A 25,158-nucleotide genomic window follows, 5' to 3' on the forward strand; every position below is an offset into this window, starting at 1 on the left:
GTATGCCTTGTTAGGAACTCAGAGGCGAGTGTGGGATAGAACTGTCAAGTAGGAGAGCGTTTTGGGCAGATGTACTGATGAAAAGAGAATATGAGTTGTAAGGAAAAGGCAAGGTGTAAAATGAGATGGGGAAAATGTCACTGCAAGGATAATTCTAGATCTAGAAAGAGAGACCAAGATTTTTAAGGCAAAAAAAGTGAATTTTGACATGCTTTTCACTTGTTTTAAATGTGGTATTGAGAACTGAAGACAATGCCAAAAACACTGAAAAACACTAACAACTATTATCTAAAACTGAACACTGTATCTTTAAGTTTTCCACTAAGTATAATCCAGATGGAAATTATACTTGATTTTCATTTCATTTTCTAATCACTAGCAGTTAAACCACTATCTTAGACCTCCTCTGTGTATATGTAAAGTCAGGATTTTCCCCAAGCTTTGTTCCAACATACATAAGGTTTTGGAGAGCTGCTTAATGCAATGTGCATGAATAATTTATGAATATTAAAGAAAGTTACTACCGAAAGAGGGTATTATTAATTAAGTTCATTATCTGGATTATTTTGATTTAGCAAACAAATCTGCAATGTGTCAGAGGACACTGAGCTCAGTGCTTTCACAGATGTAATGTAAGTGATATTTTAAGCTCTCAACATCCTATGTGGTAGATACCTATTATCACCTCAGTTTCATAGGTGAGAAACCAAGTCTCAGAGAGGTTAAATGATTTATCCAGATCACACAGCTAGAATGGAGCAGAGCTGGGAGTCTCATTCTCTGAATCCAAGTCTAACATTCCAGTGCTTTTTTTTTTTTTTTCTAAGCAACTTAATAAAGTTTATTTTCAAAGTAATAAATGAAAACTTTTCATGGTTAAGATGAGCAACTCCAGTTTTTCTCTTCCTGTGACTTCTGAGGTTTGTTTTTTTAATGATGTTTATTGGAGTATAATTGCTTCACAATACTGTGTTAGTTTCTGTTGCACAATAAAGCGAATCAGCTATATGCATACACATGTCCCCATATCCCCTCCCTCTTGAGCCTCCCTCCCATCCTCCCTATCCCACCCCTCTAGGTCATTGCAAAGCACTGAGCCGATCTCCCTGTGCTATGCTGCTGCTTCCCACCAGCCAACTATGTTACATTCGGTAGTGTATATATGTCGATGCTACTCTCACTTCGCCACAGCTTCGCCCTCCCACCCCACGTCATCAAGTCCATTCTCTATGCCTACCTCTTTATTCCCGCCCTGCAACTAGAGGCCAAGAGGCACATGAAAAGATGCTCAACATCACTAATCATTAGAGAAATGCAAATCAAAACTACAATGAGGTATCACCTCACGCCAGTTAGAACGGCCATTATCAAAAAATCTAGAAACAATAAATGCTGGAAAGGGTGTGGTGAAAAGGGAACCCTCCTGCACTGTTGGTGGGAATGTAAGTTGATACAACCACTATGGAGAACAGTATGGAGTTTCCTTAAAAAACTAAAACTAGAACAACCATACGACCCAGCAATCCCACTACTGGGCAGATACCCTGAGAAAACCATAATTCAAAAAGAGTCATGTACCACAATGTTCATTGCAGCACTATTTACAATAGCCAGGACATGGAAGCAACCTAAGAGTCCATCATCGGATGAATGGATAAAGAAGATGTGGCACATATATACAATGGGATATTACTCAGCCATAAAAAGAAATGAAATTCCAGTGCTTTTTGCCCAATGCCTAGCATGGCTGATGATCATTGTAAAGCTTTGTAAACAAGCAAACAGTACTGTATCCATAATGTTAAGTGAAATGAAAGTGGTTTTTTTTTTTAAGTTTTCATTGTAATATCAAGTTTTCTATCAATCTTGAAGTAGCTTATCTTTCCAGGAAAAAAGTTAGAGATTCTTTTGCTTTGCTAACTAACATCTCTGATTTCACCCACAAACTTTCATTTACTTTACTTTTAAACATCCACACTGTTTTTTTTAATTTTTATTTTATATTGGAGTATAGTTGATTAAACATCCGCACTAAGTTTTAAACTTTTTTCTGCACACAAATAAAAGAAGAGCATTTCTATCCTTCTTAAAAATTAAAACTAAAATTAATTAAAATTAATTGCAATAATTCGGCTAGAGATAATTATGAAAATGAAAGTGAGCATATAGAGGTCTATTTCTTTGTCATTTTAAGGATATATAAATCTCCAGTTTCTCAACACAAAAATAATTTTGTTTCCTTGGCAGCAAATTCTTATGCATTTGATATATTTTTTTGATTTCATAGAAATAGAAGTACTAAAGGAAATAACTCTAATAATTAAAGAAAATATATTGTCTCTCCCATAACATTGAGAATGCCTTTCCCAGAGATTTTCTTCCTGCATTCACCTAAAGAAATCATGTTACACACACACACACACACACACACAGCCCAAAAAGCCAGATCAAAAAAGTGTTATGTGATGACAAAATTAAACCAACCTATTGAGTTTATAAGCCAAGAATTCCTACAATTGATTATATAGGATTATCATGTTTCATTCTTTGTACCAATATTTTTCACAGTATCAATCTGGACTTATGTCCTAATGAATAGTCATGTGTCTATGATTTTAAAATAGATCAGATAAATAGTCAATTGGAGACTGGGTGTTCCCATGAAAAGAACATGTGCTGTGGAGTCAAACAGATCAGTCTCCAGATCTGAGCTCAGCCACTGCTAACAAGTGACTTAATCTTTAAAAATTTTTAAAATATAGATACTAGTTTCTACTTTCTCCTTTATCGTGAGAATGATTCTGTTAGATCAAGGAAATAAATCTTTAAGAGAAACAAATTTTAAATTCTCATGAAGTTGCTGTTTAAATGAGCTTTGAATATTAGAGTTAGATTACATAATAAGTTTAGTTAACTTTTAGATAGGTGTCATTTCCTCTAGGAAAAATATCAAAGCTAGCTATGAAACAGATTAGAAAACACTGGTGATTTCTGTTAAAGAAAAGCAGTTATTCCTATCAAAATCTATTGGAATGAAGAAAAACAATACTCATCCAGTTAAAAGATAGGATTTCTAGAATAATTTTGTAAACAACACAATACAGAACAGCTTTGCTTACAATAATAGTGTCTAAGACCAGTCCATAAGCCATGGAAAAAAACTGCCTCATTTTATAATCACATCTTGAATAGTTTACTAATATGGCAGAAATATTAACTTGAATCTGAGAAATTTTATATTTAACATCTTCTGGAACTTTAAATACTTTAAAATATTTTTAAACCATTTAGAAGCCAAAGAAAATTGAAATTAAAAAATTTCAATTGAAAAAAACCTCTTCCTTGAAAGCCTTTTTAGATCTATTCCAATGTAAAGTCTGCCCTCTGCTGGAGAAATGCTATTATAACAATTAGTTGATAAGTATACTGTTTATTCAGCCCAAGAACTGAGAGAGTTTCATTAGATAAGATACAAATTGGTTCTTCTACCCCTACCAGGTAGTGTCCCTCCTATTTTCAGCCTAAGATGCATGTCTAACTCCACAAAAGATTTCTCCTCTTACCCCTCGCCTCAGGCTGTCAGTCTCTTTGCTGGAAAATCGTTTTGCATTACATTAGGAAGGGGGCCAAGCCTCTGTGCTACTGAGAAAGAAGAAGGGCACCAACAGATCCATTCTCCTGAGAGGTAGTGCTTACAGGGTCTGAAAATAGTCTACTTTCACTTGCCAGATAATGGTATATTTATTCTAGTTCTGACCTCGTGATGCACATCAGCTTCACTTCTTCAACTATCCCCACCTTCCCTCCAGTTGCATAATCCCCACAGTCTGGAACAGCAAAGACCACCCCTAAAGCTTCAAACACACGTGCACGTATGGGCACATACACAGCCTCATGAACTTCTTAAGTGTGCTTACTGTCATACTAATAATACCTAATTCCTTCTCTTTTGAAATAATCTTTTTTGAGAGGAGATAGAGGACTTTCATTTTCAGCTCTATGTATATGGATTTGTGTGTGTGCGTGCACACACACACACACACACACACACATACACGCTAACATTTTGGTCTGTCAGACTCTGCTCTCTGTGCCAGGGAACATGTGTTCCCGCAGAATGGAGAGAAGCCACCTCCACCCACCTTGCATATTCTCTCCTGGACCCAAGCTTCTAGGAAATGAGTTCCCCAAAGAGAAAAAAAAAAAAAAAAATCTCCGGGAGCCACAGGCCCACATGGCTGTCCATGGAGCTCCTCTGCTCCTGTTTATAGAATTCACACTGCTGAAATGTTTCAGCCAGAATTAAATTGGAATTGTGTATATTGATGTTGGCTGAAATTGTATCATCTATGCCCTTTAGCCTTTGGACTTGGGTCTCAAAGGGAAAGAGGATGAGTCAAGTACAGGGTTGTGGGAATAACCATACCCACTAGAGTGACCCATTCATTCATTGCTAGTCAGCAGCAGAGGCAAGAAGTCCAAGAGCAGAGTCAGTTAAGAGTGATAAGCCTGATGACCACATGGGAAGGAAGTCTTGGCAATCCAAGGTGGCAAGATAGAAGATGATGAACTGGAAACCTCTTTGGCTGGTAGGCACCCTTAAGGAAGAGCTATTCAAGTTAAGTAGACCTGAGGAAAGTATGGGGAGAGACTTGTTTAAAGGTATCCTGGTAAATATTCAATAGCAGCTCTTGGGGAGAAAAAAAGCGACAATTTTAAAGTGTTTGCCAATATTGATGGTATTCATATTCCCACCATGGCTGATTTCAAGCTACCAGCATGACATCACCAAGTGGAACTGGGAAGAGACATGCACACTGGGCTCCTGCAAGCTGGAAGGAGCCCATTCCAGCACCCTGATGGATACATCCCTCTAACTAAGGACTTTCCCACAAACACCGTCTGAAATAACCACACATGCTTTGGGCTAATATTCCATAATTGTCCAAACAACGAATGATAAACATTTAAGAGTATTGTTTTGCCTTAGGACAAGGCTTTGTAAAAATCATAGTAAGAGAAACCCACTAATTCTCATTGATCCTAGAAGTCTTGTCTCCAACTACCCTCCTCCATAAATGTTCCCCTCTAATCCAACTGTTCCCCAACCCACATTTTTTATAAAACTTTGTTATGTTTATTACAGCTGGATTGTGATGTGTTTATTATAGCTGGATGAATTTTTTGTAGATTTTCTTTTCTAGCATTTTAGTTTTGCAGCAAAATTGAGTGGAAGGTAGAGAGATTACCCATATCCCCCCACTCCCACATAAGGATAGCTTCCTCCATTATCAATATCCCCCCAACACACACACACACACACACACACACACACACACACACACCACATTTTGAACTTTCCTATACCTGCACTTTTGCTCATGGTGTCCATGTAACGGGAAGTGTTGGCTACCACTTCTGTTTACAGGTCCAACACAGGACCTTCAAGGTGCAGATGAACTGCCTCACATTCTTCCTCTCTGGTAAGCTTCCTCTAAGTCTTCCTTCTTTCACCAGGCTTCTGCCCTCATCCTTTAATACTTTCTCTTTTGCTAGAGATAGATTACTGTCTCTCTTTGGGGACACGAAACTTGTTTTCTTGAACGGGATTATAAACTCTCTGAGGGTGAGGACAATACCCCAGTGCTTGGTTTTCTCAATAATATGACCTGACCAACACATTCTCAGCCTCTAGTCCTCATTCATATGCCAAAATAGAGAAGGTAAGGTCTAACGATCAAATTAAAACCACTGCTTTTGTTAAAACTCTGCTAGAAAAGCTTTAGGCTTGTAGTCATAAAAAGATGTCATGAAAATAAATCCAACATGTATTAGCTGGGCAGTAAAGAGGTTTCTCTCCATCAAAATACATTCTCACTCCTGAGATATGAACAGTCACCTTCCTAGAACTATTATGCAATTGGAGGTCATATAACTAACCTAGATGGCTCTTGGTGGGTTTCATATAAAATACAAACCTATATTATCCTTTAACAAACACCAATATCAGCATCTGTAACAGCATCTCTTCCTCCCTCTCCCTCTCTCTCTCTCTCTCTCTCTCTCTCTCTTTCTCAGCTCACAATAATATTTGCCTTTTGGATTGCCGTAGTAGTATTTCTACTTCCCAATAATTAATGTAACTAAATTTAGAAGAAATATAGATGTAAAGGAGAGCTATCTTAATTCAGAGCAATCCTGTAACAGTATGGGTGATCTCTCACAGTATTATTGCAGACTGCTACATCAATTATCTTTCCCACTAAGCTCTCAAGGTCTATGTGGTATGTATTTCTAGAGATTCTAAAAATCTCTAAATTTCTAGAGGTTAGTACTATAGAACATTATTCTGGTCCTCAAGTGCAAGGATAAATTTTGTGGCATTTTTACAGAGATTACTATAGACCAAATCTAAGATTGGACTTTGGTCTATAAAAAGGGAAAACAAAACAACAACAAAAAAAGTGCACTAACAGATTGGGCCAGAAAGAAGGAGGCTGTTTTATAAAGGTCAATTTTTAAACCCCTCCTACAGAAGATGATCTATGCAAAATATATCCACAATATATTCCAAAGCATAATGTCACCGGATAAACCTAAGGAGTGGAACATATGGGGGAATATGAAAAAGAAGGTACTAAAGTCTGAAAACAAGCAGGTTGGTAAGCTCATTAGCTTGGGTGGAATTTTAAAATCTTCACGTGAACGAATATATAAATCAAAATATACACATGCACTCACAGTCATGCGCACTGTGTATTCACACATGGCACGCTCGCCCTGTACGTTATAATCGTCCACCCTGGAACAGTGACATTCCATTCTCTTTATAAATGTCAAAGCGCCCTCTGCTGGCCAACCTGCGGTACTTGCATTTTCTAGTTTCATAACAGGGAGATCAACAAAGGATGATAAAAGAAATTTGGGGGATTTTCTGTGGAACTCTGCATAAAAGTAAGTTCATTCCAAATACAGTAAATTTTATTATTTCATTTTGAACCTCATTTGCTTTATTTTTTATTTTATATATGTCATTAATTCCTAAAATAGTATATTAAAAAGGTCAATGTAAAATAACCACTCACTTGTTTTAACAAAGCAACAGTAGCAGACAATTAAAAATGATTGCATAACCAATTTTACTGTAAGCCTATAGAATTAGCATACACCAGATAACCGTGTATTTGCTATAATTAAAATATTTTTAATAGAAGAAAATGAATGTGGGCATTGTGCCCCTCTGATGTTTTCTAGGGAAGTGTGGTCTAGAGAAACACCAAAGTTTTCCAATAATTTCTTGTTAGAAAATGACCAGTGACCTCAGAAAGCAGAATTATTACATCCAGCATTAAAATTCTATGAATAGTCTGAGAACTATTCAAATATCCTTTAGAAATGGTTGTATTAGTGTGGAAAAAGCAAATTTAAAAAATGGGGTATACCTTAATTATTAACCACTTTTTAAGGGAAGAAGTTGAAAGGAGAAAGGAAGAAGAAATGCCAGGCTCCGATGTGGAGGCATGACAAAATCCCTGTCCAGAACTGCCCACTAGGGAATTCTCATCTATCACCCCAGGCTGAAGGAGAGATTACATTTGGTGATTAAATCACTGATTTAATCACTGAAGGAGTGATTAGAATTGGTTTCAGGGTGGGCCACTATTACTAATACTAGTGTGTCTTACCTGTCAGGTGTGTTAAGGAGTAATAAAGGCTAAAAACAATATATAAAGAATCTTTGCATTAAAACTATAAATAATTAACATTTGTATCCACAAAGACTATTATGCACTGAAAAACAATATTTTAGAAACTGACTTGGAAATAAAAATTAGAGAAGTCTTAATTTAAAATTAGAAATAATTCAAGTCACATTTTTTTGCCTATGGAAATTCATATTTATAGAATGTGTGTAGCTTAAGTAATAAGTTTCTTTCAATGCTACCTTGGTAACTGTATTTGAAATCTTAACCCAATGTACTGAAATTCAAAATAAAGATTATATATTGTCAATATCATTAAGATACACACAAAAAATTATGCAAATAAATATTACAGATTATTGAATATTGTCTTATTTATTTTGATTGTTAATCCTGTAAAAGAATGCCAACGTAGGCAAAATCCTTCTACAGTTAATTTTGCAACAAAAACTTCAGTCCAAAGAACTACAGTAACTTCTTTGGGTTAATGATACTTTACAAGTCATTTATATGGGCAATTCTTAGTTCTGAAGAGCAGCAAGAAAAGAAATGAATACCTGGGGTGATCCACAACATCTATCAGAAGCAGAGGCAAAGGCCTAAAGCAAAAGCACTCCATTTTCATAAATCAGTTACCCTTTCTTACTGCTCTGGAAAGGACCAGAATGCATTGGACGCACCTGTTCCCAAATCCACATGAGAAGTCCAGACACCACAAGAATCTTACAGACTAGAAGACTGTTAAAGTCTGTGCATTGGATGGAGTCCTCAGATTACTGTACAGTTTGTTGTACTCTCACATGTTCTGAGACTAGTACACATTTTAATAGTCTGTACTTTTCTTTCACAGCACTTACTGTGCAGCTATATAGTGACTACCGTTTGATGTGCCCATCATTTGAAAGCTCCCTGGGAGCAGAAGTCACATCTGGTTTACTCCACCCCAATATTTACAGTGCTGAACACTGAACAGTGCATGCCTGGCACACGATAGGAGTTTAATAAGATTCGTTAAATGAAACGAAGGGAGGGAGGGGACCCCAAGAGGGAAAAACAAACCCCTTTCTGTCCCTTAAGGCCATTATTAAGATCCAGATTTTTTTCACTTGATGCAGCTTTAAGTTTTATATCAAATAGTAAGAAAACAGATTTTATAAAAAAGGTTTTGTCTTTAATTTTGTCCTTGTTGAGACTCAGAATGCTCCACAGGTAAATAAACTACAGGCTGACAAGATGCATCAGGTTGGCAACCTCGGATGAAAAATCTTCATTTGAGATGCAGGATCAATTCCCAGCCTCACTCCTGGCTTCAATTCTTTCTAGTGCGAATTGAGAAAATAGCCAGTAACCCACAGAGACGTCAGGTAGCCTACCAAGGAAGTTTTTTAAAACGTGAAAAACCCACATTCAGGTAGTAGTTTTGGCATTCCTACGCAATCATGATTTCTGAAAGAAAGCGCAGCTGCTCAAATGAAAAGAAAAAAAAAAAAAAGGTCCTCTAGAATTCAGGTTTAAAAGCTTTGCTATTCTGTACAGTAAACCTCGCTACTCAAAGTGTAGTCCAAGACCAGCAGCATCACCTGGGAGCAAGTGAGAAAGGCAGAATCTCAGGCTCCATACAGAGCCTACTGAATCAAAATCTGCACATCAGCAAGACCTCCTCTTCCAGGTGACTCATAAGCACATTAAAGCTTCAGAAGTATTCCACTAAAAAAACAAACAACTTAAACAAGGCAATAGCAGGCAAACTATAAAAAATCTTGATACTATTTTATGACAAAAGATTGCTATCCTGTATATTTAGCTAATTCACATAAACCAGAAAGAAGAATATAAAATACCCTAATAGAAAAATAGGCAATTAGCAACAACAAAAAGAATGAACTTGTAAAAACATTTTTCATTAGAAAAAAATTCAAATTCAAGTAGTAAAATACCAAATTGGCAAAGTTTAAAAATAATATTACCCACTCTTATAGCATAGACTTCAGGGCAGTAAATACTCTCCTATACTGTTAGAGCACATGTAATTTGGTACAAGTTCCTGGAGTGAAATATAACATTAAGTATCAAATGTCTTAAAACCGTAGAAATCATTGATCCAGAAATTTCAATTATGTAATATGTTTTTAAGCATTAAACTGGGTGGGGTAGGAATGGATTGGGAGTTTGGGGTTAGCAGATGCAAACTATTATATAGAGGATGGATAAACAACAAGGTCCTACTGTGTAGCACAAAGAACTATAGTCAATATCCTGTTATAAACCATAATAGAAAAGAATGTGAAAAAACATGTATATATATAACTGAATTACATTGCTGTACAGCAGAAATTAACACAACATTGTAAATCAACTATACTTCAATAAAATAAATTTTAAAAATTAAAAATAAATTTAAAAAGAATTAAACAGACATAAATATGAAGAGAGTTATGCAGCATTATTCATGATGTAGAAATGTGGAAACATCCTACATGTTCAACAGTTGGGTAATTAATCATAAAGCATCCAATGGATGGAATTATTATTCAATTGTTAAAAACCATGCTGTAGAAGAATATCTAATGAATACAGGAGAAACGCCATTATATATAAACATCCAGGTATGTAAAAAAACGGGATACCCAAATGTGAAGAGTAATATATCTTACTGTAAAAGTGTGTGTGACTTTTTCTTTGTAGGTTTCTATGTTTTCCAAATTTCCTGCAATGCAGCTATATTACTTTTCTGAGTCGAAAATAGTATACGTTGTAATAGTGTGATGGAGTCAGCTCATACTGGCACACAAGAACAATTGTTAAATTTTCTAGAATTTCATGAGCCAGTTGTTAATGTTAAACGCGGGCAATTTTAAAAATTAAATTATATGGACTTACTAAAAAAATTATATTAAAACAAAGGTAAAGAATACTTAAAACTCATCATTTTCTAATCATTTTACTAGATTTTACAATCATCAATGATGTTGAGGCTATTTCAGCCTATTGTCTCTGTATAATGGAAATGGCAAATAGTGGTGTGCTACTGCACATCTATTCCTGACTTAGTGTTTGGTGACATTATGTGGGCACTTGAAAGTAGCCTTAGTGGGAGTATTTACACCATGAAGATTGGCATATGCTACAAATCAGGGCTTTTTTCTTTTCCCCAGAGAGCCACACCAGACTTCAACCAGACTATTTCTAGTGAAAAATGAATGTGGCCATTTGGGGGACAGAGGGAAGGAGAGAAGGATTCTCCTATTATGAGCAAATTAGGGAGGGGAAATAATTAAATTAGTTTGATTCTTCCAGGGCTGTTTCATATCAAAACGGTGGACATGGTGGATCTAGTACCCATACCAATTAGTTACTGAAATTCAAACCAACTCCTGTTTAGCACCCATTCATCTTCTTTTCTAAAGCCTTGGTTTTGGTCTCTATGACCCAGCTGAACCTCTCTGCGACATGCCAGTCTGTCAAAAAGGGAAAACGTAATGGCCTCATTTAATTCTCAGAAATTTGGATGAGTCAAACTAATTCATGGGGACTTCCCTGGTGGTCCAGTGGGTAAGACTCCGTGCTCCCAATGCAGGGGCCTGGGTTCAATCTCTGGTCGGGGAACTAGATCCCGCATGCTGCAACTAAGAGTTCACATGCTGCAACTAAGAAGCCCACATGCCACAACTAAGAAGTCGCATGCCACAACTAAAAGATCTCACATGCCGTAACGAAGATCCCACATGCCGCAGCTAAGACCCGGTGCAGCCAAAATAGATAAATAAATAAATAAATCTTTTTTTTAAAAACCCCACTAATTCATGTATTTGAAAGTATTTCGAAAATCATGAAATGCAGGACATGCTTATGATATTTATCACATGACAAGGACCATGGATAGCTTATAAAATAAAATTAGAACCCAGTGTGTTCATGTTCATAGCATATTAATATTGCATTAGTTTTAAAACATTTTTAGACACAAAGAGAAATTATTTTCATTTAATCTTCTCCAGATATATTATTTTAACACAAGTACTCACAAAACCCCAAAGCCCAAAATTTCTCCCTCTGTTTAATAGATCCTAATGTCATCAATGCAGCAACTGATTTTTCCAGAAGTAGTTAATTAGTGCATATAAAAGTATGTGTGTGTCCCAAGTACCTGAAGCTACAGAAGAATCTGCAAAAGATGGTTCCGATGAATTATTCTCTCTGTCCCAGACCTCCAGACTGGGCTGATCTGTGACTAAATGGAGGGGCTCTTTGACTTCAGGACCATCTTCTGGTGATAAATTCTCAGACTCTGTGAATAAAAGTATTAGAATGTAAACAATAGTGCCATGCAAGTTTTTATACAGTATACATAACTGTCATTGTTATTTTGAAAACAGAATAGGGGTTCCTAATAGAGATTAACCTGAATATACTTAAATACTTTGAAATTCTAAACAGAATGTAAATTGTATTGCAATGCAAGTTTTTATACAATATAAAGAGCTGTTATTTTTATTTTGAAAACCAAGTGGGGTCCCTAGTAGAGATCTGCCTAAATATACTACAATACTTTGACATTTTGTAAGGCTTGGAACATGTTTTTATGTTGTGACAAAGTATTTTTATTTCTAATATGAACACAGTAGTAATTCTTTTGTGATGACTAAATTTTATCTAAAAAGCCAATATAATAAGTATTATGCTAATCATAAGTGTGACGATTTCCTATCTGACCATCAACTTTAGGAAGTAAGCCACTTGTTCAATGATACAAAGTCACATGTAAGGCTGCATTAATGAAAATGCAAATTTGGTGGTAGTTTTTCTTCAGCTTGTGCTCTAGCCTTTTTGTTCTCTCACTGCGTGTTCTACACGAGATGTGCATATGCTTTAATGTCAGCCTACATTCATGTATTCTGAATTTCTGGAGATTTTTTAGAAATTGAATGAAATATTCTGAATCCTTCCTTTCTCCTTCCCACCATTTCTTCCACCTGACCTTTTATTTTCCTTCAGCCAACATGTATTGAGTGTTCTCTTAAGGACTTTTGAAAGAAAGTTACAAAGAAAGGCAAGAGTTTCTGCCCTTCTGAAGTACAATGTGTCAGAGACTGATGCCATAAAGAAAATTTCTTAAAGTATCATTTTCTTTTTTTTTTTTTTTTTGATTTTATTTATTTATTTATTTATTTTTTATTTTTACAAGAGATAAATAGACTGACACCAAGCATTGTACATGGACGACCACAACAAAAGCAACAATGATTTCAATTACCAAACATGAAACACACTCATACTATGTCATAATATTGACATTCAGTCCAGTAATCCTCCACTGTAACAGCTAAAGTATCATTTTCGATTAACCCATCTTAAAGAATAAGGAGAAAATGTGTGCTGTGTATGGAGAATTTCCTGAAGAAAACTGTTCTGACTTTGGAGTTTGTCTTTAGACAAGATGATTTTATAATATTTGTAGGTACATATTAAGTATGTTTGGGGTTTATAACAATAACAGTCAATTTATTTTGTGCTTTACAAATGTTAAATCTTTTAATCCTCAAAATAATCCTGGGTAATCAGTAATATTATTATCACCATTTCACAGAGGAGTAAACTGAGGCACAGAGAGGGCAAGTACCTGGTGAAAGTCGCACATCCAGGGACATGAAGGAGGCAGGACTCAGTAAGTGTCAGGATCCAGAGCCCAGGCTCCTGTGTTAGTCAGCATGGGCCAACATGATAAAGTACCATAGACCGAGTGACTTAAGTCACAGAAAAGTATTTTCTCACAGTTCTAGAAACAGGAAGTCCACGGTCAATGTGCCAGCAGGTTGGTGTCTGGTGAGAGCATGTTCCTGAGGTTGCAGAATGTCACCTTCTCACTGTGTACTCACATGGTGGGGAGAGAGAGAGAGACAGAGATCTGTCTTCCTCTTCTTATAAGGCCTCGGTCCTATCAGACTGGGACCCAACCTTTGGATCTCACTTAACCTTAATTACCTCCTAAAGACCTAGCTCCAGACACAGTCACATTGGGGGTTAAGGCTTCAATATATGAATTTGGTGGCAGGGGGGCTCGATTCCATCCACAGCAGCTCCTACCACAGCTAACTTTGAATAATGACAGCTAACTTTGTTCTGGGCATCAAGACCTGCTAGAAAAATGATTAGATTCCCTTAATAATATGTACAGTTTAGCAAAGAATATTTAAATTCCTGACTCCCCTGATTGGATTTTGAGGGAAGGACATGAGAACTAAGCCCTACTTAATTGGAATGAGTTGGTCAGGAGCACGAAGGAAGCCCTACTTACTTGGAATGAGTTGGTCAGGAGCACCCTGACTGCTGGTAGGGGTAGTGAGAGTGTAAGGTTGCTGAGTCCCAGAAGGGGATTGCATCTTCCATCCAACCTTCAAAAGAAGCTTAGAAATCCCTTTCTACTGGGCTCCCTGTCTTTGTAAGAGCCCACATATCTGGGGCAACATCCATCATCACCCACTTTGGTTGAAAGAAGGAAAAGCCCCAAACGTAAGAGGATTCTGTCAGGGGACCAGGGAGGGCGAAAAGAATGATGGATAATTGGTGCCCCTTTTTTCTTTCCAGAAGGTCTTTATCCCTTTTATAAAGTGTTTGGCCTTGGCCAGCTGATATTATGTGCACAGGCTAGGAGAGTCTAGATAAACTAGTCCCCAGGCCATTCTGAAACAGACATGTAAAGACTTAATCATAATACAAAGTTACGGCATATAATAAGGAAAGTAAAGAGGAAGGCATGTTAATATTAGATAAGATATGTGATGAGGTGTGTTATTATACAGGTATTACGTGTATATACTTTACCTAGGATTGCTATCGTTCAAAGCATTAGAATTTGAAAAATCACATTAGCTTCCAACAAGGCACCTTGTAAAGTGGAACTTAAAAATATCTTAGAAAGAAATATGTTGTATGTAACTTGTTGCTCCGCTCCCCCCAACAACAAAAAAAAAGAAATATGGCCAGATGTTGCCTATGTCAGGAGAAGCTAGAAGACACTTAGAGTTGATCTTCTAGACTTTTTCCTAAACTAGTACACAACCATAAAATGGGTAAGTACCCTCTACTTTGAGGGATGAATATAACAAGGTCTTTTGTGATCTGCAAGGCTGCTCTTTCTAATATCCCTCCATACACTGAGGCCAAAATTTCCCAGGGAACAAAAAAATTGAGACTGTAGCCATTTCTCTTTGAAGTTCAAGTCCTAGAGTGTTTGTCATGGATGGAAATGGTCCCACGAGATCTTGAAAGGGAACTCATCATGAGAGGGTGTGATCTGCACTGGGGTCCAGCTCATCCTTGAGGTATGTAGGAGAAATTTGGCCCCATTATTGTATGTAAGTTTGGCCTGAAGTCCCTTTAGAATTAGCAAACTGGCATTAGAGTTACATTGTGGAAATAATAGCTGGGCCATAATATATAAATGCAAAAGAACCTATAATCTTGATGTTGCAAGCAAGTGGCACAACTGAGCCCACTCCAGAGAACTGAAGCAAAATCAAGGTGCTTTTATTGAGAGGGATTTTTTTAAAATACAGTTACACTTTGCTGTGGAAATAGAAACAATGACGGTAGAAACTGGGGGACCTGCTAGTGGACAGATCATGGAATTACTGCTTGGCTTTTGAAAGCTGGATTAACCACATTTGGCTGAATAAACCCCCCTCAAATCCCTAGATAATCTCAAAAAGAAGGGGAGCCTCTTGAGCTTTTCACTTTGTGGCCATCTCAAACATATGACACCATAAGGAATTTGCTTTGGGCTTAAGCAAGAAGACCTTCCCTAAACATGGATTAGACTTCACTCCCCGTGATTCATTTACACAGAGGTCCATTAATACTATTTTATAATTCTTCTGGGCTTTTCAATATTTCATAGTAAAAATATTTGTGTGTGTTTGTGCTTGTCTCTCTATATATACATATACACACACATATGTACACACTATTGTCTGTATGTGTATATATACACTAGATATATATACACACAGATATATATGTGTATATATATTGTGTGTATTTCTAACCATTGAGCAAAATTAAGCTATTTCATAAATAATACAGCATAAAATCATAATATGCTGTTTACTCTAATAATTTAGTAACTATCTGTTTTTCTTTTGCATAAGTAACTTAGAAAATTGTTCACTGTGTTTCTTATTCCATTAGGAAGTGTGGTTTATGGGAATGGGGACTTTGTATGTCTCATTTAAATCCATATCCCCAGCACCTAGAACAGTGTCTGGCACATTGTTTGTACTCATTACATGTTGATTGAATGACTGACTGAAGAAAAGAAGTGAAGTAAGCTTGAAATGATTATAATCATTTAAATTATATATAATTGTGAATAAATTATACCAATTATAAATTGGGAATCATTCATTACCAATTAAACTTCAATTTGTCTTACATATGATATTTTTAAAAGCATAGGATACATACTCTGTAAAGAAAAATAAGATGGCAGATTATATTAGATTTACAAATGATATATGTGAAAGAGCTCTAAAATGTTATTTTTATTATTATAATTGAATACTTTTAAAAACTCACAGAAAGTAACACTGTGATATGTTAGCAATTACAGACCTTTTATCAAATGTTTAATAAATTCCTTAAAAATTTATATAAATGTCCAGAAGACTATGCAGCAGTTGTAATAACCACTAAAATATTTTCTTCCAATTTATTTGTCTAGGCAATGTTAAAATTATCTTGATAAAAATCTCAGATAATCACTTTGTTTCCAAAATAAGATGGGAAATGGAAAATATGTTGGACAAGGAGTCAGCTGCCAATATTCCAGCCCACCTTGCTAAGTGCTGTGGTCTTTGGAAGGTTCATCTTTTCCCAAGCAGCAGTTTCCTCATTTGTAAAAAGAAGAAAACGTATCTCTCAAAATCGCTTGAAATTTTGATTCTAAATACCCTAGTATTTGGCACTGTGTCTACAGGCTTCATTAAACTCTCAGTCACTAGGCGAAACGCACAAACCCTTCCTTTGCAGAATGAGCGATACCTTCATTGCTTTCATTGTAATCGGTGCCTGTTAACTCCTGGGCAAGCGCATAGTTTCCTGTTTGCCTCAGAACAGTCAGAAACGTAGAAAACCAGTTTTCTTTCTGCACGATCCTTTTCAGTAGCTCTCTTACCCCTGCTTCATTTCCATTATTTTCTGCAGCAGAAACCTGTTTTAAGAGAAAAGTAGAATTAAAGAAGTCCAACTATCTTATGAATAAATTTAAACAGGAAGTAGCCTTTAGAAAAATTGAACAATTAAGCATATGTATAAAGGCTCATATTCAAATACTAAAGAAAACAGCAATACCGCTTACAGAAATTTTGGATTCTAGGGGGAAAAAAATCCCTGGGCCAATCCCCCTTTTAAATATACACTATTTTTTTAAGCTATTGAGATATTCAAAGCTGACACTTAGGAAACAGATGTTTTACCTCCGCCATTCTGAATAAGGGGTGCAAATGAAGGCGTCTTTAATCTCTAGCCATGTTATGTCTATTTGTATCAATTTCTTTCTGTATATCTAGGGCTTGCTATTTCTTTTCAACTCATGGAGTCTATAAATAGGAAATCAAACATTTCTTATCCGATCTCTCTTTCTTCACTATTACCATTATGGAATAAGTAATTACTATCAGAGATTTATATTCTTTAATATTTGTATTATTTATTACTGCTATAATACATTTTTTTAAAAATTTGTATTTACTTAATATTATAAGACAAACTTATTTCTATATTCCTTTTTTAAAGTATTGGGCAGTAGCATTTCTGTATCCATTCATTACTATTTTTAACCTTCATTTAATTTCTCCTTTAATCTAGTAAATCTTTTTAAATGTGAATCATTTGTGTAATCATTATTACAGTGCATCGCCCCAGTTCTTAATACAGCACCAGACATTTGGAGAAAAGATCACATTTAGACCAGAAAGAAATTAGGCAGGACACCATCACCTTGCTGGGCCATTAGGCAAGCCACTTCCTCTCCAGACCTCAGTTTCTACATGTGTAAAATGAAGCAACTGAAATGAAATTACAGCGTTTGTCTGTCCTAGCTGCACGTTAGAATCACCTGAGGAGATTTAGAAAATACTGATGTCTGAAATCTACCCTCAGAGATTCTCATTTGTCCATGGGGGGAAACCAGAAATTTTTTTCAAAAGCACCTCTTGATTCTAATCCGCAGCTTAGGTAAGCAGTACTAACTTACATACGCTCAAAGGTCTTTCTCAACATTTGCCCATCTTCTACATGTATAATATGGACTATTCAGCTAGAATAATTGTTTCCTACGAATTTGTATATTTTCTAGTCCTATAAATATATCCAATAATCATTTAATTTCAGGAATTCACATTTTTGGAACAATGTCTGGTACAAATTCAGTGTTTATTATTATGATGACTGGGAAAAGCATCTATCTTTACAAACATTTCACCAGCAGACACTACTTAGTACAAGATTATACCACATGATTTCTACCCAAAGGATACGTTCGTTTCATTAGCTAATAGATAATTATGTTATTATAAATGTTTTGCATATATCAACCCAACAACTCTGAAGAAGATACCGATATTAACCCATCTTACAGATCAGAAATCCAAGGCTCAGAGAAGTCCAGTTACCTCCCTAAGGCCACAAAGCTAGTAAATGGCAGAGGTAGAATTAGATCCCAGGCATTGGCTCCAGAGGTTGAATACTGCCTTACTGAGCTACAATTATAGCTGGTAATTGTCTCCAATTTTAAGTTCATTTTCTGACAAGAAGTGGTTAAAATGACTACTTGACTTAATAAAATTTAGTCGATTTCAGTCCATCTCCCCCACAGAATTTCTAAGCAGATTCTTGCTCATTTCCTACTTTTCTCTAATTTCGTTAATTTTCTAATGGAAATTCTTTGTCTTCTCTGATGTTTGTAACATCTCTATTATTATCTGCTAATTTAAGCAGTAGTCTCTAAAGATGCTAAATGAGACTGGTTGGAGCACCTTATTTTAACTCAACCATTTCCATTTTTAATTATCTCAGCCTTTTATCAGCTTTAAACTCATTCCACAGAAGTAGTAATCAGAAAGCATTTCTCTAAAATGAACAAGTGAAGCACTGTAATAAATACTTATACTTAAAAACCTAAGCATATTATATCCACTAAATTTTCTTTGACTATTAACCAGTTAGTCGATCTTTACTGTAGAATTGTATTTGTCAAGCTTGTTTTGTCCTTACTGAGCTCAGGTATTTGAGAATCATTATGCCATTATTTCCTGCAAGTATTTTTATTATTTGAATGTGGAACTACATATAATACCTGTGCAATTTTAGCAGTGTCATCAAGATTCTGAATTTTTAAGAAATCTTCCTAGTTTGGGTGCTAGAAAGTACATCAATTCCCTTTAAAGCAATCACACAATGTTTTTTACTTAACCTGTTCTCCTATATATAAGATCTCAATATATACACTTGATTACTGAAATTCTTGAGAAATGAATATTTAGACTTGAGCCTGAAACAGGACATATAATGATTCCCACTCATGTTCCTTCCCCACCGAATGTATTCTCTGAATATGAAGTTAAAAATGTCTATGGATACATTGTTAACTAATTTATAGAGTGTAAAATAAATATGAATTTGTGGGTAATACAGTTCAATGCTTTCATGTCCTGAATTCTTTGATGTATGTTTTTTCTAACAGAAATCAGTAGAGAAACCAATGATATTTCGTTTAAGCACTGGCTTGCCAACACAATTGTAAAGTTAGATAAAAATGCTTTCTCCCCCCTCAGAACAACCTTAGATAGCTATTTAAATATAATGGTGACTTTTTAATATAGCAGAGCTCAACCCGCAGTACCAGTAAATCAGGAAGCAAAACTCTTATATTAAAAATAAAGAATTTTTAAAGAACAAGTTCCCTCCAAAAGTTAATGTCTTTCTGAATGACTATGTACTGTCACAATGACATAACTAATTTCTTATTTGTACTTTTTGTTGCTAATAAAATTCTTACCCATCCTAATTTACCTGACATTACAATGAGCTAGAAGGAGATTAATTCTAATACTCAACTTCATGTTGATGGAACTGGAGGGTTTCTAGCTGGACTGGTGATATTATCTGAGGTTCTACTGTGTAAATGAAAGGTACAGAGGGTCTTCTAGGACTATAGATGTTTGATGCTTTGAACTGGGCAGGGCTGAAACATGCAGCTTACTTAAGCTGTTCAAATTGATATTAAGACACTATAGAGGGGCTTCCCTGGTGGCGCAGTGGTTAAGAATCCGCCTGCCAATGCAGGCAACACGGGTTGGAGCCCTGGTCCGGGAAGATCCCACATGCCGCGGAGCAACTAAGCCCATGTGCCACAACTACTGAGCCTGCGCTCCAGAGCCCATGAGCCACAACTACTGAGCTCGCGTGCCACAACTACTGAAGCTGGCGTACCTAGAGCCCTTGCTCTGCGACAAAAAGAGAAGCCACTGCAGTGAGAAGGCCGCGCACCACAAGGAAGAGTAGGCCCCTCCCACGGCAACTAGAGAAAGCCCGCGCAGCAACGAAGACCCAACGCAGCCAAAAATGAATAAATAAATTAATTAATTTTTTAAAAAGACACTATAGAAATGTTTATATGATCCACAGTTCATGGCTGTCTAAGTCATGGACGTGCTACGATGTCACTTAGCATCCTAAATAGAAGCAGGCCAGTACAGGGACACCCCCTTACTGTTAGGGAGCATTCTATTATAATGATCGATAAAGTGATTCTTGTATTTATTGCTGAGTCCTCAGTGTTTGCAATAGTGCCTCACGTATACTAGACCTTCTTTAATTATTTGTTAGAAGAATGAACACTGATCAACACTGCATCGTAAGCTCCATGAAAGCACAGACAGTATTTGTGTTATTCTCCAATCATTTCAGCACTAGCATGGTGTCTGGCGCAAGGTGCCGCTCCATAAATTTAAACCGAATGAATGAATAATCAGTCAATTAAATAAATTTCTTTGGGTACCTACTGGTCACAAAACTAAATCTAGGATCATTTTTTTAGATGTGCTTATGTAAGAGGGGCAGGGATTGGGAGGTGGAGGTAAGAATCCAAGACCAAATAGAAAGTGTCAACTGGAAAACAGGAGAAGCATTAAAATAAAATGTTTTTTAGAAGTTCTGATTTCTTAGTTAAATGCTATTTTAAGGTGTCAAAAAAGCAGATTTGGAGATCTTATATTCATCAACCACCCATCCATTCCCCAGTGCCTGGCAAGGCAATTCATTACTCCAAGTGTTTTCATTTCTTATTCCAGACAATTCCTTGGAAATAAATCCAATCAATCAAAACTTATTAAGCACCAATATTATACTTGGTCCTAACTGGGTTCTGGTTTCATCCTTAGATGAAAAACATTGTTTCTTCCTCAAATCACAGTTTAATCCAGGGACTTTAGGAGGCAGATCTCAATTTCAACATGGGGTATTTACCTAAATCCTTGAAACTTTAAATTCACAAGGAAATGTGACCAAATAAATAATAGAAGTCATCATCATAACCAAACAGCTCTTTCTTATTTATAAAGCTTTTTCATAAACACTACTTCTCACTCATGTTCAATAAAATACTGTGAATGAGAGAGGAAATTATTATTATGTCCATTATCATGGGTACACTTAGGATCAGGAAACAAATAATTTGGTCCAATGTAACACAGATGGTAAGAAACAGAGATAGATCTCAAATCCAGGTCTTGCCATTCCAAATTCCCATGGTTTCCCCACTACACTTTGCTGTAATATGATAAACATTCCTCAAGGACCCCGTATCAACATGCTGTGGATTCTTCTAAACCTAGTGGTGCCTTTCCATCATCCGCCATTGATTCCTTTTGAGACTGATGGTACCTGTAAAATGACGTGTACGAAAACTATTCCAAAATTTCACACAGACACTATTGCTCCTTTGAAAGCCTCAGATACATAGCTCCTCTAGCTTTCAGGGCCTCCTTTGAAATATGACTCTGAGGGAGAATTTGGGTTGCTTTGGCCTTAACTGCTACCACTACACAAATGTCCCTTTACTCTATATCTTCTTTGTGTCAAATCCCTTGCATTCCTGCTAGCTGCCTCCAAGCTTGCCAGAATCAAGAACTTGGATAAAAACTAGCTGGCAGAAATTCAATCCAGGCAAGACAAAAGTGATGCTGATAGGCAGACATATTTAGAGTAAATAAGGAGAAGTGCTGTTTCGCTGGCAATCGGGACATCGTACCCACCAAACATAAACAGCTTTGTGGTGTTACTGGACTCTGTTGCTTCTGGACTTCCTAACAGCTACTGTGGCTGGAAATGCCATCTTCCATCTCCAGCTGGCTTGAAGGCTGCATACTGTCTTCCAAATTAAGTTTCTGCCACAGTGATGTACACATTTGTCATATCCAGCTGGACTACTATAATGCGTTCTAGCTGGTTCTCAATACACAAAACTACATAAACGTTACCGACAACAGTGTAAAGTAATTTACTAGTTGGGAAAACCAGTCATCAAAATTAGAAGCATGCTTGGGTCTTTGGACAGGCCCTATGGCTGTCAAGTGGACAAAGGAGTATTAACTTTAGTCACTAAAGACCAAGTCACATCATAGGCTGATAGGAGTCCCATGCCCAAAACTTTGTAACAATGATACAAACAGTTGATGAATGAAAAAGAAAGAGAGAAAGAAAGTGTCCAAAATCATAGCATGTTAGACTTTGACCTCCAAAATGGGTTTATTTGCCTACATGCCTTTCAAAATAAGACTTTTGACGCACACCCTGAATAAGTCAGATTTAAATAGGTAAGCATTTCTATACTCCACAGTACATCCTCACTCATTGAAAAACAATGAACAATAAAACATTAAGTGTAAAGTCACCTGTATAATTCATCCTGTCAAAATGCCACGTAAAAAATCCACTATTCTTTTATTAATATGGAAAACTGCAACTAGCAACATATTTTTTCAGTTAATTATCTCCAATTTTTGATTCCCAGAGAGTTGAAACTTTGAGTAAAGAAAAAAAAAAAGCGTGTGTGTCTGTGTGTGTGTACTATGTAGTTTCCCCATTTGGACCAAAATTAAGTGGTATAGTGCATAATACAGGCCAGAAATTGGCAAATTTTTTGTTTAAAGCCCAGATAATAAATATTTTAGGCTTTGTGGGCTATACATCTCTGTTCAAATGCTCCTAAAGCACAAGAGCAATCACAGCATGTAAATGAATGAGCATGGCTGTGTTCCAATAAAACTTTCTTTATGAACTGAAAATTTAAACACCATTCTGAGCTTTCGGGCTGGATTTAGCCCATGGGTCATGGTTTGCTGATCCCTGTTCTGTGGAACTTTATAAAATAAGACATAAAATTTCACACCATCAGGAACTAAATCCCTTGCTCTGTTAATGTCTTCCTGGGAGAACTTGGGCAAGTTATTTAAACTGCCTCAGTTTTCTCATCTGTAAAACGGCACAGTTAATAACATAAAAATCCTCAATAGATTATTGCGAGCATGAACTCTGATAATACCTTTTGCAAATGATACTAATTGCACACAGTAAGTGTTTAATAAATGTTGTCTATTAGCATACATTATTATTCTAGAGTTAACTCCTCTTTAGTTTATTTCAGTGAAAGAATTAGAAAAATAGCCATTTTCAAAATTATGTTTTTAAAAGCCTAGATATTCTCTTCTCAAGGAGGGATCCAAATTTACCGAAAGATATCAAAGAACATCTGGAATGGGGCAAATGGAGGAACAACCCAGAGTTGCAATACCTGTATCTGCCTAAAAGTCCAGCTCCATTTGAACTGACACCTACCCGATTTCTGTCTTCAACTGTCAGCAGCTCCTCCTCCACACATGTATCCAAGACATCTGTAACCAGAAGCTTGTCCACCAGTGTGGGCTGAAGGAGGTTCAGCAACTGGAGACACTCATCGTGAGCATTCTCAAAGGATGGAGAGGGCAAGTCGGTGAGATCAGGGTTCACATACCGGGCGGCTAAGGGGTTGCCTGCTAGCCTGAGGGCGTCCACAAACATCCTAGCCCAGCCGAGGGGCCAGACCCCCTTCTCCAAGGTGTCCAGAAGCAGATCAGCTGCCTGCATGTTCCCAGTGGTGGCGGCCGTCCTCTGAATCTGCTCTTTCACCTCTGCAGGTAGAAAGGTCAGGTAGTCCAATACTGGCTCTACCTGGATGTACATTTTCACTCGGGCCCTGAAACACGAAATGAGATAGCAGAAATTCTTGTCTGCGGAACACCCATCCGACGACATCTTTCCTTCTCAGAGGCGGGAGAAGATTCTCCCCCAGTAGACGGACAAGTTGCTGTTCTCAGCTCAGCGGATGAGATGTGTGTCCCGCTGCTTTGGAGCGGCAGGGTTTGCAGCGATGCTCCTGACAACGACGGGGTTGCCTGCACGACGCCCAGGCGGGCGCGCGAGGGCGCGGTCGCACCTGGGCAGGTGGGCAGGTGGGCAGGACGTGGCGGCGGCGGGCGCTCGCCGGGGCCGGGGACCGGTGCGCCTCGTCTGCGCACTGGGGTGGAAGCTTCGGGGCCAGCTTTCCGCCAGGCAGTTATATAGTTTGCCTGAGTTCGGTTTCTGTTTCGATTCTCTTCTTCAGGACTTTCCGCACGTAATCCGCCGGGCGGGGTGTGTCTGGTCTGGGAGGAGCCACCCTTTGGTCGGTTCCGGTACGCACAGTCCTTCGGTCACGGGCCCTGCGGGGAAAAGAAAAGGAAAGGGAATTCTCTCTTCCAGCGAGTAAGACAGCAGCGCTCCAGCAATGCCAGCGGGTATTTCGTCTACCTTGCCAGGGCTCGCCCTTAAAATTCAGACTTCTTTCCCGGGGCCGTCTCGCATCACCCCTTGTCAGCGAAGATGTGGAGCGGGTGAAAGCGCGTGACTGGGGGCTTCCCAGCCCAGAGGGAAAGAGAAACTGCCACAGACCCTGATGTCAACAGCAAGGTGTTAGCGTTGGCTGCTGAATGCAGGCAGCCCCTGGCCGCGCCTGAGGGGTAAAATGACAGGGGACAGGCAGAGAGACGAAGCTAAGAAGACATCTTTTCAGAGGTGTGTTAAGCCCAGAACCCCAGGATGAAGTGACCTCTGTACCCTTTCCAGAACAAACCTGCCCTTCTGTGGGTCCCCAAGAAGTAACTCTTTGGGAATTTGTGGGTGGGTATGCAAAAGAGCAAGTAATGATAAACGATTAACTTTATTGCCTCATGCATAGATAGTAGTATTTATTTGGCTTTGACCAAGGCCTGGTGACAGACGCTGAAGGACTTGAACCACCAACTCAGCTTCGGAGGAAGCCAAGACTGAAGGTCTCCCATCTCCCAGTATGTAAGTTCCCCATATTCTTTAATATACAACT

The 25,158-nt window shown here is 37.5% G+C and overlaps 1 protein-coding gene across 4 annotated transcripts in view; it reads right to left on the reverse strand.

Moving 5' to 3' along the window:
* IFIH1 (interferon induced with helicase C domain 1) overlaps positions 1–24,357 on the reverse strand; it is a 56,413-nt gene extending 32,056 nt beyond the window's left edge. For all 4 annotated transcript variants that reach the window (XM_007183182.3, XM_007183179.3, XM_007183181.3 and 1 more), the window contains exons 1-3: positions 23,598–24,357; positions 16,743–16,911; positions 11,851–11,991 (exon numbers count right to left, since the gene is read on the reverse strand). In XM_007183182.3, coding sequence (XP_007183244.1) covers positions 11,851–11,991; positions 16,743–16,911; positions 23,598–24,053 — 766 coding nt within the window. In that variant the 5' untranslated portion in view covers positions 24,054–24,357. The remainder of the gene's footprint in view (positions 1–11,850; positions 11,992–16,742; positions 16,912–23,597) is intronic.
* Between the last annotated feature and the right edge of the window lie 801 nt (positions 24,358–25,158).

Source organism: Balaenoptera acutorostrata, chromosome 8, assembly GCF_949987535.1.
Source record: "Balaenoptera acutorostrata chromosome 8, mBalAcu1.1, whole genome shotgun sequence".
In the NCBI taxonomy this organism is placed as follows: domain Eukaryota; kingdom Metazoa; phylum Chordata; class Mammalia; order Artiodactyla; family Balaenopteridae; genus Balaenoptera; species Balaenoptera acutorostrata.